The sequence below is a fragment of the Melitaea cinxia genome, chromosome 9 (assembly GCF_905220565.1).
Source record: "Melitaea cinxia chromosome 9, ilMelCinx1.1, whole genome shotgun sequence".
Lineage (NCBI taxonomy): Eukaryota > Metazoa > Arthropoda > Insecta > Lepidoptera > Nymphalidae > Melitaea > Melitaea cinxia.
This window is the reverse complement of record NC_059402.1, coordinates 10,120,768-10,142,246: the sequence shown is the minus strand read 5'-3', so window position 1 is coordinate 10,142,246 and position 21,479 is coordinate 10,120,768. Positions and strand designations below refer to the sequence as shown.

General features: G+C 34.2%; 1 protein-coding gene across 1 annotated transcript; it reads right to left on the bottom strand.

Moving 5' to 3' along the window:
* Positions 1–2,593: 2,593 nt before the first annotated feature.
* Positions 2,594–12,642, bottom strand: LOC123656389 (glutathione hydrolase 1 proenzyme-like). Its single transcript, XM_045592079.1, has 7 exons — positions 12,302–12,642; positions 11,944–12,144; positions 10,692–10,947; positions 10,107–10,297; positions 8,823–9,063; positions 8,239–8,352; positions 2,594–2,966 (listed from the first exon to the last, which is right to left on the bottom strand). The coding sequence occupies exons 1-7, from the start codon at positions 12,625–12,627 to the stop codon at positions 2,811–2,813; spliced, it is 1,485 nt and encodes a 494-aa protein (XP_045448035.1). The 5' UTR covers positions 12,628–12,642; the 3' UTR covers positions 2,594–2,810.
* Between the last annotated feature and the right edge of the window lie 8,837 nt (positions 12,643–21,479).

The following is a 21,479-nucleotide window of genomic DNA, read 5'->3' as shown; positions in this document are numbered from 1 at the left end:
CCTTACTGAATTTCTAAACTCTTTACAAGTACCAGGAATGTCATTACACTGCCTTCGTCTGAAAATTGGATCTCCAATCATACTACTCAGAAATTTAAACTCCCCAAAACTATATAATGGAACGAGGATGATCGTAAAACAGCTATCGAATACTATCATTGCAGCTGAACTTATTACTGGAAAGAACAAAGGACACACAGTATACAGTACCTAGAATACCACTGATCTCTTCTGAATTTCCATTTCAATTTAAAAGATTGCAGTTTCCAATTAAATTAGCCTTTAGTTTTACAACTAACAAAGCGCAAGGGCAAACTTTACAATATTGTGGTATATATACCCCGGACAATAAAATGAAAAATGTTGTTTATAAACAAGTAGTGTAAATAATGAGAAAATGTTTTCAATATTTTTTTTTACTTTTTACGTCATAGTTTATTTTTTTATTTCAACTACCACGTAATCTCATATCAACTCCCGAGCGAAGCCGGGTATTATAGCTAGTAATAAATAATATTGAATTATTAATTATTGTGTTAGATTGCAAACAAAAAAAAAAAACCGTCTTCAATTACAATAATTGTGTTTGCAGGCAAACGAAGAAAAACCGACGTCAATTAGATCGACAAGTAATACAACGTAGGTAGACGAAAAAATAGTCAAGTAAATACGCATTATCAAAGATTACTCCAAAAGTTGTAATCAGATCTCGATGAAATTTAAATGTGACCACATCATAAACATCGGCTTTCGATTAAATTAAAAATTATCAAAATCGTTACACCCAGTAAAAAGTTATGCGAATTTTCGAGATTTTCCCTCGATTTCTCTGGGATCTGATGCTGGGAGCATCAGATCCTAGTTTCCTCATCATGGTACCAAACTAGGGATATCTCCTTTCCAACATAAAAAGAATTATCAAAATCGGTTCATAAAAGACGGAGTTATCCCCAAACATACATAAAAAAAATATATATACGGTCGAATTGAGTAACCTCCTTTTTTGAAGTCGGCTAAAAATAGTTATCAGATCTCGATCAAATTTGGGGATAATGGGACCACAAGACAAGCATCGGCTTTCGATTAGACAAGAATCATCCAAATTATTTATAAACAATAAACTATTATTTTCGTATATTATTCGTTTTATTATTCTCTCTAATGGGTTTCTTTTTGTAAAGTCGAGTATTGGGCTTAAGGCTTTCAGTAGTGCCAAAAGAGCATATATGATTTCGCCAACGTCACGTAGAAATTTAAAGATGCTATTAAGGCCAAATATCGAATTAGTTGTCACCTCAACCAGTTATTTGAGCCTTTCGCAGAACGAAGACATGTTGATGAAGACTAGTCTTCTAGAAGACTGCTTTGAAGAAAAAGTTCTTTACAGAACATTTTTTTTAGAGCTGTAATGTAATTTAATTCTTAAATATTAATTTAATAATATATGCATGATTTTTTCGAGTAAATTAGATTATATTTCTATTGGTTTAGAGGAGGTTCGTTTCTTTTTTAATTTTTTAGTATTTATTATTTTTTTGTAATTATAATGATCATTAAATAATAACAAAAAAAAAAAAAAAAAATGGGCAAAAGCAGAAATGGGAATTTTAAAACAAAATTCCAAGATGTAGGTAGCCCTAGGGTTACAGAAATAATTAATTAAAAATTGTGTGTAAAATATGGAAAATAAATAAAAGAAATAAGAACGTTTTTATACTTTTAAATTCATTTTATAATTTATTTTAACATCACAGTCCACATAATTTTCAATATAAAATTTATATAATTTCACCTAGTAACAAAAACAAATACCTAACTTTGAAATGTATCATGTAAAATTAATAAAACTTAAAAAATATAATACGATTGATAAGTACACCTCGATATGTGGAATTATTTTCTAATACATTATATTTTAAATAAATATCAAACCATTTAACATAATAGGAATCCGTATTTAATTTTTACATTGTAACCTGGGATAAAAGAGACTACTAATCATAGAATAAAACATTCTCTTTGAATTTTTAAATTAAATATATGTAACAATATGAAGCAATCTATGCTACAGTAATTTGTATACCTACCTACAATTACCTATAAATCATAATCGTTTGATAATTAATAATGTTCTAATAATATTATTAGCTACATACAGATACCAAGGGAACTATGTTATAAAATTTGATTTCATATTAGCTATTAAAAAAAAGTATTTGTGTCAACTCCGACGGATGATTGGAGTTTACTTTTTCAGATCAACTGTATAAATAGGCACAAAAAAGGCATATGATTAAAGGCCATGTCAAATGGTAATTAAAATAGATGGCGTTATTAGAAAAGGTCGTCGTCTATCGAAACCCTATTGAGTTCCGACAGAAAGCGTTACGAGAAACGCAACAAAGTCATTCGTTCAGTAGATTTTACTCCTATTTTTTTCATACGGGGTCTTATATGAAAACTGATTATTAAGGAGTAAACTCCAATAAATTCCAAAAAATCAAAACCAACATACATACATTTGTATGGAAAAAGGTCATTAATGTAAAAAAATACTCGTTTTATCATTCCTCTTTTAAAATATAGGCCTTTATCCAGTAGTGGAATATTTAATATTTATTGTATAAATAAAAATGTGCTATCGTAGTCGTCAGCAATAGTATATAAACATTAAAGAAGAATATCAAACTTGATACTCAATTTATTTTTATTATTTGTGCCTTCTAATATTTATAATTTGTTACGCCTATTTATATTTTCGCCAACTATAACTTTTTTATTCTATATCAGTCAATGTTTTATTTGGAATGTTAAAAGCCGTCGACGCTGCCTACTCTTCTCCGGTCGGTCTGAGGGACAAGAAGGCCGTCGGCGTCACGAGCGGCCCCGACCATCGAGGCGAATCCCGCTGTCGGCCCGAGAGCCGTAGTCGCGTGCCCTTTGTTGCGCAGCGATGATATGATATTCTGAAATTTTTTAAATTTATTATAATACTAATAAAGTTAAACAAATAAAATGCATGCGTGTGTACATGCATTAGAGCATAGGTGGGCACAGTTAATCCAAAAGTTAGCTTCGTTAATCGCTAAATCGTTAATTAAAAAGTTAATTTCGATTATCTTCTATTATAATTATTTACTGCCGTAACAACACAGTTAAAGCGTCAAATTTTCGAAAATTTAACGCCAGTTAAAGTTAAGCATTAAAAGTTAACCATTCAAACATAGGTAAGAAAATATGTACTCGTAGTACAAAAAGAAGTAGAAAGGAAGAAGAATTAAACACATTTATTTATTTTAAATCTTTTAATTATTATAATTATCTTAATCTTGCATTTGGTGCATGTTGTCCTTTATAAAATTTAGTATATTAAAATTGTCATCCGACAGCGATAATTGTTTAGACCGTAAAATATCTTTGCCCGTAGAAAAAAGACGTTCTACTGCAGCTCTGGATAGTATACCAGTGTTATATTTATTAAAAAGATTTAATAAAACTGGTTCACCTAGAAAAGCCGCGTCTTTAAAAGATTCTTTTTACTTTGTGTCTAGCCAAGTTCTAATCAAATTCTGAGCTTTGTTTTTCAGGAATCTTTGGCATTGGCTTCTACTAGACCTATTTTCTTCAGACTGGATGTGCCGTGTACAGTGTCGTAAAAATCATCTCCTTTTTCTTCATTATTGTTACTTCCACTGATACTAATGTTGTCCTTTTCATTTCATTGTTTGATTCGTTTGGCTATAGCATGTCTCCTAACTCAGTGAACCTTTTGGCAAACGCGTCCTCCAGTAGTTTCCATTGCTTCATGTTTTGAGCACCTCTCTTCCATTTGGGTCCCCCAAGTAAGTTTCAGCTCATCCTCCCAGGGCATTTGCTGTCATCCTCGACATTCCTTGTCATCTTTTGGATAGCAAATTACAACATACATACATACAAATAAATAAAATAAAATAAAGAAAATTAGTTGTTTTGGTTCTTGCCAAAGAGCAACACGGAGGGGAGTAGCCATGTACAGGCGTTCCCCTCTGTCAAGGTATAAGGCCAAATGGCCATATGCATACAATAAAACTAGTTGTAGCCGCACTGATCACTAGACTAAATCTAGTTGCGCGATTGAATCAACGTCCTTCAAAAAATGCCAAATTGTTCTGTTTTTTGCTTCAAAAAAAGATCTGCCACGTCAAATTTACTAAAACATGGCGTTACCTTTCATACGTAAGTATTTTTTAATCACATTATTACTTGTATACTACTTTTAAACCTTTTTTAAACTTAAAAATTACAAATATTATCGGTCGTGTTGACTCGATTTGTTTACCAACACAGGCCGCTCGCCCTCATACAATATGCGGATCGGTCGAGCGACTGATCGGAGTCTATTTCCGAGAAGTCACTGTCGCCGAGCGATAGTGTTGTTACCGGTTTGTTTGTAGATAGTTATCGATAAAAACGGCAAAGGCAAAAGAGGTGACAGACATTTTTGAGATTTTGATTTATTTAAAATATAATATTGCTAGCTTTTTTTAATAAACATAGTTATATAATAAAATTGCATTAAATTAAATATAATATGCGTATTACGAGTATTAATACATTTTACTAGAATTACTTAATGTGAACTTCGACCATAATGTTTTATATAAAAATTTGGCAGGTTTTCTAAAAATCCAAATTTAAGGGATACATGGAAAAAAAATGTAATAACAGATTAACTTAATTATACCTGGACGCCCACAAAAAATAGTGTAATTTGTTCAGATCATATCAATACCACTAACTTTCAAGTGTTGGCGAACAATAGAAGGATTAGTCGAGAGCACCAAACCAACACTAACGCCACACTGTTTTTGTCCCGTAAGTTTTTTTTTTGTCTCATGTACAAGGTAATCAAGATATGGTTCACCTTAGTCATAGTAGTGAAACGGAACTTAGATTTGTCAACTTTGAAAATTAACAATGTTAAATCCATCCTTTCAGAGTCATCAACAAATCATTCAATCTAGCAGATGACAGGCTATCATTTTATGATGCCATTAGTGCTACGCTCCCTATTCCTGATTCGTTGACATCACAGTGTACATCATCAACTCCTCAAAATGTGGGTTAATTTTAAATCGTTTATTGTAGACTGGCATTGTTTGGCACAACAACGTTGCACCAAACGTATTGTGACATAATTATAATAGTTAGACATATGCTGTCGCAACACTTTTTAACCGACTTCCAAAAAGGAAGGAGGGGCTCAATTCGAGTGTATTTTTTATGTATGTTACTTCAGAACTTTTGACTGGGTGGACCAATTTTGATGATTTTTAATTTAATAGAAAGCTGATGTTTATCATGTGGTTGCGCTTAAATTTCATCGAGATGTGATAACAACTTTTTGAGTAACCTTTGATAACGCGTATATATTACATATATTGTATTACTTGTCGATGTAATTGAAGTCAGTTTTTTTTCTTCGTTTGCGAGCAAATACAATTATTGTAGATAATGATGTGTTCTACAAAGTCTTACTACATTATATATTTCTATTATCATTAGTTTTTGCAGCGCACGCAATGTAAGGAATTTTTTAGGATATTTTTTTATCCCTTGGGTTACATTATTGGAGTTTTAGTAAAGATCCCTAATATTTTTAAAAATATTATATTATATTATATAACCTATGTCGCTCAAGGATAGTGTAGCTTCTCAACGATGAAATAATTTTTTGAATCGGTCCAATAGTTTCGGAGCCTATTGAATGCTAACAAACAAACAATCAAATCTTTCCTCTTTATAATCGTTTATTTTAGATGAAGATGTTTGATTTGTAGTATATAATAAATTAAGTCTATTTTTATAATAATATCTTACCTTTGTATCACTTTAAAAACATTATTTCCCTAACCGAGTAGTTGAATTTATCGATAATGCATATCGACAGCTGTTACAACCACGGCTGTTAGCAACTTTTCAGTGTAGTTGCGGTGTGTCATTATACTGTAATGACACAGAATGTATCTATGTGTGTGTGAAAAATGTAAGTGTGATTTTAATTTAGTATGTGTGAGTTTCGTAGTGACAGACGATTATTTTTGTGTGGGAATTAGATAAAGTGTGCATGTGTGTAATTTCCCCCCGCAAAAAATGACAGAAAGTTTTGTATCGGTAACAAGCGCAATGGCCACTCCCCTCCGTGTTGCTCTATGGGTTCTTGCAGATAATCACAGATGCCACTGATTCATTATTTTATTATAGTAGAAACAAAAAAATATTTATTGTAAAAAATTGAAGCATTTTTCAGCCTTCATATTCAATAGGCTTCTTATTTAACTACTAGCTGACCCGGCGAACTTCGTATTGCCTAACACAAACTTTATCGTACGGTATTAAAGTTCAAATTGACTTTTAAGTATTATCATAAATCTTTTGTATGGGAGTATAGAAAAGTGTTGTTTTTAGACTTTTTCAGGAAACTTAACTTTTTTTTTTACAATTTTTCTCTCCGTAAGAACCATTCTCGTACTTCAAGGAATATTTTAAAAAAAGAATTAGCGAAATCGGTCCAACTGTTCTCGAGTTTTGCGCTTAGCAGCACATTCAGCGACTCATTTTTATATTATAGAATCTCGCTTACACCCCGTATGCAATCGTCTTTTTGACCATACCGTCGATGATACGTTTGTTTATTAAATTGTAAAATGAGAAGCGATTTTTAATAAGTAGGGTAGAAACGAAACTTTGAGTAACAAAATATTGTCTAAGCTTAGCATAAAGTGTGTTTTTGACGTGACAACATATAATAAATCGATGAAGACCGGCTGCATGCACGAAAAAGGAAGGAAAGACTCATTGTCCCGTTACGCACATTGTCCCGTTACACCCATCGTACGCTTGCGCCGCATCTATCTCTCTTCCACTCAATTGGCCTATGCGTCCGAGTATATGTTTATTTATGACGTTGTCACGTTAAACTATCGTCCGTAAACTCACTTTACAGACTACCAATTTTTTAGTAACTATAGTAGTAATACGCGTAAGATCTGTTATTGTAAATGTATAGCAATATATATGTGTTATATAAAATATGTGAGACTGTTACTTGCGGACTAGCCTAAGGGCTTTTGCAAGTAAATGTAGTGTAATGCATGCTTTTTTTAATATGTTACAAATAAATAAATAAAAGTTATCAGTTAACATAACAAAAAAAACCCGGTTTTTTTGGCAAGTGGTTCTCACGTTATTTTGCCATCATCCGAACAGACAAAATGTTTACGTGCAACATAACATTTATTCAATCGGTTCTTTTTAATATTATAGTATTCAAAAAATACTTCAAATGATATTTAATTTATAGTTTGGCTAGCTGTGCCCGCGGTTTCACACACGTTAATGTAAGGAAAAAGTAGCCCATAGCTTTCTTCGTAAAATGGGCTTTTATCCAACACAAAAGATCAGTAGTCTCTGAAATTAGCGCATTTAAACTAACAAACAAAGTTTTCAGCTTTATAATGTTTTTGCTGCGACGTTATTTTAAAACTACAATATCTCCTAAGATATTCATTGAAATCGAATGATGTGAAGAGCAATTTAGTTTTAAATGAAATAATTGTGATGAATAACGTATTTATTTAGATAAGGATTAATATCGTGTTTATAAAAACACCTTCGCAAATAATGCATCATTTTAGAACAAATTTGTTTTGCATAAAAAAGGTTTTATTGAACCAACCTTAAACGATAGATATATGCTGACCGGAATTTTTTTTGGACTTATAAAGGGAAACAATTCTGTCAACGCAAAACTTTAACTGTTTTCACAGCGCACGCAGCGGAAGCTCAAAAAAAGGAAAAAAATACCCGATTTTGAAACATTATTCATTGGTTCTCCTATCAGTCTTAGCGTGATGATCTATAGCCTAAAGCCTTTCTCGATAAATGGGCTATCTAACACTGAAATAATTTTTCTAATCGGACCAGTAGTTCCTGAGATTAGCGCGTTCAAGCAAACAAACAAACTCTTCAGCTTTATAATATTAGTATAGAAGTGTATTCTGCATAAAAGTGTTATTTTATAGCATATTGGTGGACTGTTATAAAAAATATAGAGGTTTAAGAGTACCTAAGCGCTTCCCGTATTTTTCATTTTATGAGAGTAAAGCACAGCCTCCTTGGAAGCGTGCATATAGTTATAGTTGCATATAGTTAATTACCATATAGTTAGTTACATTATAGTTGCATATAGTTAATTACCGCATCGAAATCTGCTTCATGTTCAACTTCCATTGGTACTAGCTGATGATGGAGACGCGGCTGTTGTATGACAACGGGAAACTCTTCACCTTCAAGCATCGTGTGCATTGCCACCTGCATTTGCGTAAACAAAAAATAATAGAAATTAATATATAACCTTAAGCTTAACCCAAAATAGGTTTGGAACTATAGCATATTACTAGTTACTAGCAAAGATTTAGTCTGTGCGAAATTTCGTAAAACTGCTTAATGATTTGATTATTTTTCTTTTACCCACATATTTGTCTGAATATAAAAATAGCCTAAGTTTGTGAGCTGGTTTGTCTTTGACTCTTAGGCAAGAGTAGGATTCCTAATAATCACTATAATTAATACCTACTACAGGCTAGTAACTACACTCCAGTAACTACTTATATTACTACTAAGAACAGGTTTAATAGAGATAAGGTATGGTATACCTATCTATATTATTTATGGCAGACCTTTCGATAGAATTGCAGTATCGTGACCTAAGTTAATTCAGTAAATTTATAAAGAGAGTTACGATCAGTTTTAAATACCTATGTTATATGATTATATCATACCAAAGCGATTTGTGTAGTTATCTTTGTACCCCCAGCGGCGCCAATGACCAATTCTGCAGTTCCATTTCTCGACAGAACTATGCATGGGACCATAGAGCTTAACGGTTGTAGTCCTGGAGCTAGCATGTTCGCTGGAGAAGGAGGCATTCCGTAAGAATTTTCGCGATTAGGTATCGCGAAGTCATCCATTTCGTTGTTCAACATTATTCCTAAACTTGTTGATCGTCTTTGAGCGCCCCAACTGTAAAATTACATAAGAATGATATCTGAAATAAGTATTTATCTATAAACTTATATATCAAATAATTAAAATTAATAGTAGTATCCTGTTTCTTTAGCAGTGTACGTTCATTGCACTTATTTTATAAAATTTGATTTATTTATTAAAAATAAATAAATAGATATAAAAAAGCTATAAAAATATAAAATATTTTAAAGGTCTAATGTTATTGTTTATCGATTAACATAAAAATAAAATTCTTTATTGTCAATGGGCACTGGATGTGTAAGTAAGTAGACTCGGGTAAAAATGACAAACAGAAAATTCATGATGATTTAACAGACGTTCGATATAGGTACTATTCATAATTATTTACGCTAAACAATAGTTAATGTAAGCGTAAATAATGTTTTTCACGAACAAAGCTATGTGAGACTCATACGTACATAATATGAAAATAAATTATAGTTTAAAAAACTAAAAAAAGCCACGCTTTTATAGCTAATCGAACTAAAAAGAAGAAAATAATTTTTAATTACAAAGAGTTTTTTATTACAGTAGTAGAAGATCGAACAATCAATGATAATTAATTACTTCAACATAAAATTATATTAAAATTTAAGTTATTAAGAGAATAATTCAATTCAGAGTAAAACGTGAGGTGCATTTTACTATATTTTCATAACTTTTTACTATGTTTTTGTAACTCTCCGCACATAGATAGTTGCAAGTAGAATAAGTGTGTATTTAGTGTTAGTGTGTTGTTAGTTTAGTTAGTGACTTTTTACTCTGAATTGAATTATTCTCCTAATAACTTAAATTTTATTTTTGTTAATTATTTGATCTTGGCGGTCCTAATAAGGATATTGGGAAACTGCTATTGAATTATTGCATTGTCATCGGTCTTTGATACGTGTGCAAAGTTTAAAATTATGCTCAGATTCCATTACATACATACATACATACAACCCAAGCTAATAAAAGCGTGGTGAAAACAACAAAATTTTCTCTTTAATTTGATCATATTCGAGATATTTTATAGACGAAGTGTTAAATTCGCTTACATATAGTTGATAGTACTTGTAACAGAAACGACACTGCCATCAGGTGCAACGACTACTACGTGAGCAGTTCCGTGGTCATCAGCACCTTCGAACAAAGCACCGTAGTGTCTCCAGTCGGAGAAAGTTTGTGTGTCATTTACTTGCTCACGGAATTCTCTTGCCCAAGCAGGATCGGAAAGATTTCGTTCTAGCTGCGAGTATTGTTCCAAATTGAAAAATAGGCATAATTTAGAAATACAAACAAAGATTAATAAAATAATTTTAATTCATACTCGTGATATATCGTATCGATGAAATAGATTGGTGAAATGGATTGAATTATCTTTTCGTTCTAATAAACCTTTTTATTGAGGTAAGTTTTTTATCTTACCTCGTACTACATGACGATTTATAAAATGTTTAATAGCACGGAGTATACAAAAAGTGTCAACTGATCTCATAAGTATCCAAACTCACCACAAATAACAGAACGCGGTGCGAGTACCAAACTGACATGAAAAGTTACGAATAATGTCTATAGGAACAATTAATTTAATTTATGTTTAGAATGTAAATATCAAAATATTTTTCTCGAAACTTACTTACCTCTCTGATGTCAAACGGTGAGTTAGAGCGAGAAGGGTCGCCGAGGCCTGTGCGTTTGGCGTACGCGTACTTGAACGTTTCGACGATGCGATGCCAGTACAGCTCGCTGCCGGCCAGTACGTTGCTGCCGGCGCCGACCCAACCGAGCAACATGTTCAGTATGAAGGCCAGCACCGACCCCGAGCCCGGCAGCGGCACCGAGTACAGCGTGTGCTCTTCTGATAGTTGGACCGTAATAGGCTCTTGCCACTCGAGCCTAGAAATATTTTGTGGTACTAAAGATCACAGCGAAATGTTAGTGCTTTCAAGCAGTGTTGTGTTCCTGTGGTGAGTTAGGTAGCCAGAGCTCCTAGTGGATTGTGGGTAAGGACTGCATCGTGCTTGCGATGCTTCTGGTGTTGCTGGTGTGTACAGGCTATGGTAACCGCTTATCATCAGGTGGGCTGTAAGCTTGTTTAAAACCCCAATTGAATAAAAAAAAAAATAGTGGTGTCATGGGACACCAGGTATGAACGAAGTTCCTTCAGATAGTATAGAAGCAAGACAATTAGAAAAAAAAAATGTTGAATTTTATATATACATATTTTCTAGTTCTTGATTTTTTTTTAATTTTGTTGATTAGTTTTTAATTAAGTACATAAAAGTATTTAGGAAATTTATTATTTTAGAAAATAATAAATACCGTAAAATAAAATAAATTAATTAAATGAAATAAAAAAAAAACACGTGTCTTTATTTATTTTTGTCGACAGTATAAAATTACAGAAATAATTTTAAAATAAGTTTACTAGTAATATTTTAGTTTTATAAACGTCATATTGTAGTCGTGTGACTGATATTACGTCACTTCCGTTATATATTTTTCTTACGGTTTTAGTATCACATTTTTTTTCAGTTCGCTCGCCCAGCCAAACGTCAAGCCTGCCGTAAGGAACTTCGTTCCAAAATAGCTTTAATCATTTACTGCGATTCGATTCGACTCGTGTGCTCGACGAGTTTAGTGGACGCGAGCCTTAAAAGACAAATAAATGTAGTAGTTATTCGATCTGCTACATTACATTGGTTCTTCAATATTGTTAACGTCTGTTTAATTACTTTTGTGCTCGGTAGAAAACATTGTTACGTAACCTGAATGTTTCGAAAAAAAATCTGGGACATACGAATACTCGTATAAACATATACTCGTACATGTTACTGGTTGTTAAGTCACTAATAATTACAAGAAAGAATTGACACGCTTATGATGACTTACTGATAGTTCCTGAGGTCGTCTTCTGTAATTATACCGCCGAAATTCCGTATGTCGCGGACCAGTACCGCCGTGAGGGATCCGTTGTGCATCGCCTCCGGCCCCTCTTCTGCGATTACGTCCAGCGTTCGCGCCAGCGTGGGCTCGCGGATGAGATCGCCTTCGTTCCACACCTCTCCAGTCTCCGGATTGACGTACAATTCTCTGTAAATAATCGCCATTAAATGTATGTATATTAAATATATTTAATACAAAACCATTATAATTAATGTATAATTTTTTTTTTCTAAATTATATATAACAAATATTTATGTTTTATCAACGAAGTATCAAATCTGTTTTTTTATGCAAGAGTTATCACCTCATGGAGGGTTCTTCGTGGATCCTGCTGCTGTACGTTTTCAAAGCGCGACCCATGTATGGGCTGACGCGGTGGCCTTGACGACAAAGTTCTGCCGTTGGTCGAACTAGTTCCCCCCAGGGCAGGTGTCCGTACTCCCGATGGAGCTCGCCATAACCTCTCAGTTCGCCGGGCACGGCTATAGCCAGTCCGCCTACGGTTGATGAGGCGTTCATGAACATGTCTTTCTGCGTTGCTGCTGGAGCTCGTTCCCTCGCGTTGAGAACTCGTACTCGACCTGTTTTGGCGTCGTACACTGTTGCTAGAAATCCACCGCCAAGGCCCATACATTGCGCACAACCTATTCCTTCACAAAACAAAGTTGCTATCGCCGCGTCTACTGCTGATCCATTTCTTTCCAATATAGCGCTGTTGAAAACAGAATCAATGTTATTTTCGTGTGAAAAAATGACTATGTTTGAATGATTACTTAAAATTGTACAATCTTAAGTTTTTTTGTAAACAAAAAGAGTTTCACTCATCACCAGAATAACTATTGACTTAAGGATGAATTTCATGTTGATGACATTTTACTCACCGTCCAATAGAAGCACACTCAGGTCCATTGGCAGCGACAGCGGCGCGACGATAGCGTGGATGGTCTGGTAGATGTTCGGCCCACGGCTGTGTCACAAGCACCGCGACCAGGGCGCCTACCACCAGCGCCGCCAACACGATGCTTACGATTATACACCGTCGCGACTTAAAGCTATATAAAAATGCTGCTTGAATTAAAATGACCTTATAAATCGGTTTTTTTTATTGGAAGTTGTATATGACAGCTATACAGCGCACTAGACGCTTCTCGCAGTTTCATCCTCCTCAAATTGTGAATATTTCGTATCTAACGGTCATAATTTCGCTCTTATTAGTCTTAGCGAGCTATTTTATAACGTACTAGCAACCTCTGTCTGTCCATATTTTTTTTGTACGATAAATAATCAGTAATCACCAACATATCATATACTAAAATCTTCTCCGAAACACGCTGCATCTTATGGTATAAGTATTATTACGATTGGTTCAGTAGTTTTTGCAGTTTAACCGAACACAAAACGGCTCACCATTTATTAGTTAGACATATATACATTAATCTATTACAAAATAATATGTATTCTGAATCAATAGTTAGGTTACTATATTATATACTCAGGGTAATTTAAAATAAGCAACCCTTTGAACGACTGTACTATATCATCTACATTACCTTAGCTAATCGCGAGATCTGTTATATAAGTATGAAAATACATCATGTTATATTAAATTACGCATAATAAATTTTCGTGAATTATTGTTAAAAAAAATGTAGTAAATAACAAAATAGCCGTATTAAGATTGACACGTGTCAAAATTACGTAAGCCAGAGAAAAAAATGGCAGATAAATAATATTTTTATGAATGGATTGTCGCCGATAATACAGCAATAGGACTGGCTAGTCCTACATTATTTTGAGCAGTTAAAAAGGCATTGTTAACATTTCGAAATGTGATGACATGTTGATGATTACCGTGTAAAAAAATATGGACGGACAGAGGCCGCTAGTAAAATATAATTTTATTGACCTACGACACCACAACAATTATGAGTTTATTTATTGATTTATTTGCGAGTATACTTTACATATAGTATTACGAACGGTTTTCGAATGTTAGGGGGGGAGTTAAATTCGCCACGCCGCTGTTCGTGACATCAGCATAGTGATATTAATTATTTCACAAATTTATTAATTTGTTACTGCACATCGCTTTAATAGCGAGTTATGAATAGGGTATAAGCCATAGAGTCTGTGGCATCGTAGTTCTCGGACGGTAGTCGCTGGGTCGTGCTGGGCTTCCTGGAGCTTTGCTTGGTTGCCCGGTGCGTTCCGGCGTTGGAGATCGGGCGGGCTTGACCCCCAACGCCGTGCACCCGGGCTTTTTTTTTTGTGCGGGAGCAACTAGGGGAGGCCTATGTCGAAGGACAACCTGACAAAAAAACCGGTTACTAAAATAGTAAAAAAACCGTAATTGTGTTGTACTATTTGTTATAGTATTTACTTTATATCTATTTTACTATTGTAATAATTAAGTTTAAACAAAATGGTCCGTGAATAAAGACTTTATTTATTTACTATTTATATAGCTTTTTTTAATCTCGGGTTTTCCCGATGTGAAAAGCATATAATACACGTAATATAAACGTACAAATAAAAAATCTATTCTATAAATTGTGTTTATAAACTGCCTTATATTTTTAAAAGATGACGATAGTAAAATTGTTTATTGTAAACCGAGATACAAACATATACAGTCATAATATCGTATGTATATATAAAAATGAACATGGTGTTATAGCGTGCATTCGCATTCAGCCTGTAACATCTCACTGTTTGATATAGGCTTCTTTCTCCACGTAGGAGAAGAATTTGAGCTTAATCCACCACTCTATTGTACTGCGGATTGGCGGATATGCTTTTGCGGAAGCACGCTACAGCGTTCCCGCGACCCCGCCACATAGGCGCCTAGGCGGAACACACGTTGCGGTTTTTATTCAGTAGGAGTCTGAATCCCCTGTTGTTCCCCCGCGCCGGAGGGTGTCCATGAGGATTTTCCCCACGCAAAAAAAAATGTTCTCTGCTATGAGTAATGATTGATATCAAGTATTTATGATAATAGACGGGACCGACGGCTTAGCATGCTCTCGCTTGCACGGTTGGGATACCTACAAGGACAGACATCCAAACCGGAAAGAATTATTTGTACAAATACAAATATCCATCCCGAGCGGGAATCGAACCCTCAAACTGTTGGTATCTTAGGCGACTACTCACACCACTACACCAGAACGGTTGTTACTATGTTGCAATGCAGTGTTATTGCGCAATATTGTTTAATTTAATTTCTAACATTAATGTGGCTTTAAAGATAAGTAATGTAGTTTTATGGATGTTATTAAATAGGATTAAGGGGAATTTATATATGTATAAAAAATATGTGTATAATACTGTAATAATAAACGTAATTACAACAAAATATGTGAAATGTTATACTTGTTACAAGGTAATATGCCTAGGACATTTTACGCGTGAGATTTGGAAATACTCATGAGACAAACACGCAATAAATTAGTTTATATAGCCATTTCAGGTTCATCATAGTTATTATTTTCTGTTAAAATTAATATTACGAAACACTTATTCACTTAAGTTAATCAATTATAATCACTTAATTATGTGTTACGATAACACTACTACGCCATAAAACCTATATAATTCTTTTTATTTACAATAAGTTACACGATTAATATTTTAGTTGACTTACATCTAATTGTTTAATTACTTATTATAAAAAAATAATAAATAAATATCCACAACACACACTTACGGTTGTCTGTTCCTAAAGTAAGCAACTTAACAAGCAATTTAACAGCAGACTGGTATAGCTACATATATTTAATATTATTGTTAATATATTAATTATACTATATATTACTTATTATTGTTAATAAACAAAACTTATAATGGGTTTTAAATTTAAAAAATTACAAAGTTATGATTTTTGTACACAACATTTTAGAACAGTTTTAGGTGCCAACTAGACAATCTCTCGAATTTGTATGCTTTACAATAAGTTTAGTGGATCGGTTGACGTACATAATTGTGTTTGCTCACAAACGAAAAAAAACCGACTTCAATTTCATCGACGAGTAATACAACGTACATCGACGAAAAAATAGTCAAGTAACTACGCGTTATCAAAGATTACTCAAAAAGTAGTTATCAGATCTCGATAAAATTTATATGTGACCACATGATAAACATCAGCTTTCGATTAAATAAAAAATCATCAAAATCGGTACACCCAGTAAAAAGTTATTGCCGATTTTCGAGAGTTTCCCTCGATTTCTCTGGAATTCCATCATCAGATCCTGGTTTCCTTATCAAGGTACCAAACTAGAGATATCTCCTTTCCAACAAAAAAAAGAATTATCAAAATCGGTACATCCAGTAGAAAGTTATGCGGTGTAATACAAAGTAGGTCGACGAAAAAAGCGTCAAGTAAAAACGCATTATTAGATATAACTCGAAAAGTAGTTGTTAGATCTCAAATAAATTTAAATGGGACCAATTGGCACACACCACCTTTCAATTAAAACAAAATTTGTCGAAATCGGTCTACCCGGTCAAAAGTTCTGATGTAACATACATAAAAAAAAAATACAGTCGAATTGAGAACCTCCTCCTTTTTTGGAAGTCGGTTAAAAACACAATTATGTCTCACTAGATTTAAGACTACAATTGCCCATAAGGTGAATTGGTAAATCTTTTAGATGTTATTAGCCCCGCATTTAGCATTTAATTTAGTTTGTAAGAAGTTTTTGTGATATATACATAATATTTGTATATATATACAAGAATTGCTCGTTTATATATATTAATCTGAATCTCAGTATGCGGTGGATTTCGGGGGCGATAAATCGATATAGATAGGATTCCTTTTTAGAAAATGTCATTTTTATCCTTTTTAGGCAATGAAAAAAATGGCTAAAATATCGTTAGAATACGAAGGTAAATTAGGGAATTAGCTCAGGTGGAAAAACGGGCGGTCGGGATTGACTAATAAGATCACGGTTCAAATCCCCATATCTCCAGATCGATTATGTTTTTTTTCCTCATTGCACTCATGATTTGTTATTTAAATAACCAGTTCATATTTTTTATTATTATGTCAGTAAAATCGGAAAATATTGTTTATATTTTATCAATATGTAATTCTTATTTAAATATGATTTCCAAAAAACACGATTTACTAAAAGTACCGGTCTAAGCTCGGTCACCCAGGTTCTACATACATAATATAAGAGGCCTATGCCTAGTAGTGAGTTACAGGCTAAATTGTGATAGTGATACATAATCTAAAAAATATACCTATAAATAATTGTGCAATTAGAATAAATGTTTTGTTTTTACAACCAGACGTATTTCAAGTTTATAGAAAGATTAAGTTCGTTTTATCTACCTCAGAGCGAGGTAGACTATCTGTTCGAGATACGAATTTATAGATATACCTAAGTAATACATAATACTATTAAAGATAAGACAAGGTTTTTATTAAATATTTTTCGACAGAGTTATTGTAACTGATACTAAAACTGATAGAAATAGTATTCACTTCTCACTAGGCCTCCCCAAGTTCGCACCAAACATCCCGGTTTTCCGCAATCCTCATCCAGCCACCACCGGCAATTTTACGTAGGTTGTCGAGCCAACAGGCTGCAGGGCGTTCCACATTGCGTTTTTTCAACACGCGGTCTCCACTCCAAGATAGGTCTGCTCCAGCGACCATCGATCCAGCGACACAGGGGACCAGCCTACTGCCACTTCAACTTGCTAATTCTGGGGGCTATGTCAGTTACTTTCGTTCTCCCGCGGATAATTTCATTTCTGATTCTATTTTTGAGAGAAATCCCAAGCATAGCCCGTACCATTGCACGTTGAGCGACTTTAAATTTGTGGACTAGCCCCCTTGTCAATGTCCCCGTCTCGGCACTGTATGTTAAAACAGACAGGATGCATTGCTTGAAGACTTGTTTTCAAGCATTGCGGAATCTTAAGACTCGAAGAAACTTGCCAATTTTTTTTATTTTTATTTATTTTTATTTAATGTCACTAAGTCGGCAAACAAGCGTACGGCTCACCTGATGGTAAGCGAATACCGTAGCTTATAGACCGGCTGCAACACCAGAAGCATCGCAAGCGCGTTGCCGACCCAATCCCCAATCCCCCCAGGAGCTCTGGTCACCTTACTTACCAACAGAAACACAATACTGCTTGAAAACAGTATTATTTAGCTGTGATCTTCTGTAAGGTCGAGGTACTACCCCAGTCGGGCTGCTCCATATTTTGAGCAGGAAATTCCTGCTGTGCCCTACCTCAGGTGCATGTAAATGCCGCCCAGTCCAACTGAATCCTCCTACCGGCTTCTTTCTCGAAGTTGTTTTGGCCTAGTTGAATAGTATGGCTTAGGGATATATGGTCGTAACTCTAATAGTTAACTGAGGCACAGCAGCTGTTCAACTTTTATCGATTTTTAATTAACATATAGGCAATATTACCCATTAGAGGTAAAAACTGCCCATATTTTTTTTAAAATTATTTTTATTTTCGTTTTGAATGGAAAAGGAACACCAAAAAGAAGAAAAAAAAAATAGTATTTTTCATGATATTACAGGGATGCACGTATGAAACGCTTTCGCGATGCAAAGTTCTGTAGACACTTCTTGCATTGCCAACGCACGCTTAAAGTGGCATAGAACACATTGCAGCTGTTTTTCGATTGTGAGAGGATAATGTGCAACTCCATCCTGAGGTAGATCTTCCACAATTGATGCAGCCTGGTGCGTTAGGTTTCGTTCACCTTCTATTGGATTATTAATACTGTTGTAGTTGGACAATTAAGTACGGCGACCTCTAATGGGCTAAGTAATTTGATCACTGATTATTTAACATATTTCAGACATAATTATGTTTGTTCTCAAACCAAAAAACTGACTTCAATTTACATCGACAAGTACAAATACAGTACACATTATTAGGAATAAAAAAGTACTCGTCAGACCTTGTTAAAATTTAAATGGTACCTATCTACGGCAAGCTTTCGAATAAAAAAAAAGTATAATCAAAATAGGTACCCGTTTTTCAAGTCGGTTTTTTATTAATTAAAATGAACAATCAGGAACAGAAACACTCGGCTTTTTATATTTGTTTTGCAGATTAGTAGATTTATGACCATTTTTATTATTACATTATTACACTTCGCTTATCTACAAAACAATAGGTATTTTTATTAGATACACGCTTTTTGATAAATCTGATACTGCTCATAACCAAGATGACTGTGCCTTTTTTGAAGGTATTATTTGAAGGTATTATATATTTATTCCGAGTAGAAGTAGCTTGTTACAGGAAATAAGGAATAAGTCGATAATACCTACTTAAATTGACAATAATAAAAGCAAATTCTTAATTTAATAATATATGTCAATTTAAATTCTAAAGATGTGCGAATAATTACTTATCACTACAGCCTATCGCAGTCCACTGCTGGACATAGGCCTCCACAAGTTCGCGCCAAAAATGGCGTGAACTCATGTATGTTGCCCATAGTCGCCACGCTGGACAGGCAGGTTGGTGGTCGCAGGGCTGGCTTTGTCGCACCGAAGACGCTGCTGTCAGTCTTCGGTCTGTGTATTTCAAAGCCAGCGGTTGGAAGGAAATCCCGCCATCGGTCGGCTTTTTAAGTTCCAAGGTGGTAGTGGAACTGTGTTATCCCTTAGTCGACTCTTACGACACCTACGGGAAGAGGTGGGGGGGGGTAGCTATATTCCTTACTGCCGTAACCACACAGCGGCACGGTGCGGAATTACCGTAGCCTATATTGCAAGCTCGTTACCGACTCTACCCCCGCTATCAATACCGAGCGTCTGCAGGAGCCCTGGCTACCTTACTCAAGACAGGAACACAAAAGTATTCGAAAGCAGTGTCATTCGAATGTGATTGACTGTAAGGTTGAGGTAAATACTTTCCCAGTCGGGCTTCACCAGATTTTAAGTTAGATATACGCTGTTATGTCCTACCTCAATACATCATCATTTGAATATATTATGAGAGCACATGTTTCCCTACTCGGATTCTTGGCAAAGTTACTCGAATAACTGGAATAAATCACAGTTCGAGTCGCATCACTAATTCAGACGTACGCGCCGCAGTGTCGTAAGTGATAACAAGGCCAGTTTATTGTATATTTTGTCATTTTCCGCTTACTGATTCTTTTATGACGTACTGAAGTTCTTTTCAATATTTCTTAAATAAAGTTTTGTGTAAAATAAACATGTTAATATTATTGAATTAGATTTACACTTACAACATTGTTAACATAAAATACTGTTAGGTATTAAAATATATTGATTACCGGTATTTATGACATTACTGTAAATAAATAAAATTCACGAATATACCCAAAAATACTTAAACAATTAAGAATAAAATCGACCAAGGGCGAGTCGGATTCGCGCACGAAGGGTTCCGTAATATTGACTAGGTAAAATATTTAGACAACTTTTTTTTGTCGAAACATTTTATTATTTTATTTTATTATTTATTATTAAAGTAAATGTACAATTAAGTATTTTGTGACTATTTCAAGCGTCTACATGTTACCATTTATTAATATCGAGCAAAAATAGGCAAAAATGGCGTTTTTTTATGGGAGCCCCCTTTAAATATTTATTTTATTTTAACTTTGTTATTTATTGTTAAAGTAAAAATACAGTTGAGTATTTTGTGAATATTTCAAGTGGCTAACTGTTGTCTTTATTGATATCGAGCAAAAAATTGTGTTTGATGGCAAACGAATAAAAAAAAACCGATTTCAATTACATCGACAAGTACTCGTAATACAACGTAGGTAGACGAAAAAATAGTCAAGTAAATACGCATTATCAAAGATTACTCAAAAAGTAGTTATCAGATCTCGAAAAATTTATATGTGACCACATGATAAACATTGGCTTTCGATTAAATTAAAAATCATTAAAATCAGTACCCCCAGTAAAAAGTTATGCGTATTTTCGAGGGTTTCTTTCGATTTTTCTGGGCTTCCATCATCAGATCCTGGTTTCCTTATCATGGTACCACGCTTAGAATATCTCCTTTCGAACAAAAAAAGAATTTTAAAATCGGTTCATAAAAGACGGAGTTATCCCCAAACATACTCATATATATATATATATATATATATATATACGAGTATATATAGGGTCGAATTGAGTAACCTCCTCTCCCTTTGAAGTCCTTTAAAAAGGGCAAAACATCGTGTTTGTTGTATGGGTGCCCCCTTAAATATTTATTTGTTTATTTTCAGTGTTTGTTATAGCGGCAGCAGAAATACATAATTTGTGAAAATTTCAACTGTCTAGCTATCGCGGTTCTTGAGATATAGCCTGGTGATGGACGGACGGACGGACGGACAGACAACGAATAACTGAGGTAGGGCACAGCAGGAATTTCCTGCTCAAAATATGGAGCAGCCCGACTGGGGTAGTACCTCGACCTTACAGAAGATCACAGCAAAATAATACTGTTTTCAAGCAGTATTGTGT

Coding starts and splice junctions, on each gene's coding strand:
- LOC123656389 (XM_045592079.1), bottom strand. CDS start 12,627: ATGGGCCTTGGCGGTGGATTTCTAGCAACAGTGTACGACGCCAAAACA. Junction 10,298..10,691: donor CACCGTTTGACATCAGAGAG/GTAAGTAAGTTT, acceptor CAATACTCGCAG/CTAGAACGAAATCTTTCCGA. Junction 9,064..10,106: donor ACAAGTACTATCAACTATAT/GTAAGCGAATTT, acceptor GTAATTTTACAG/TTGGGGCGCTCAAAGACGAT.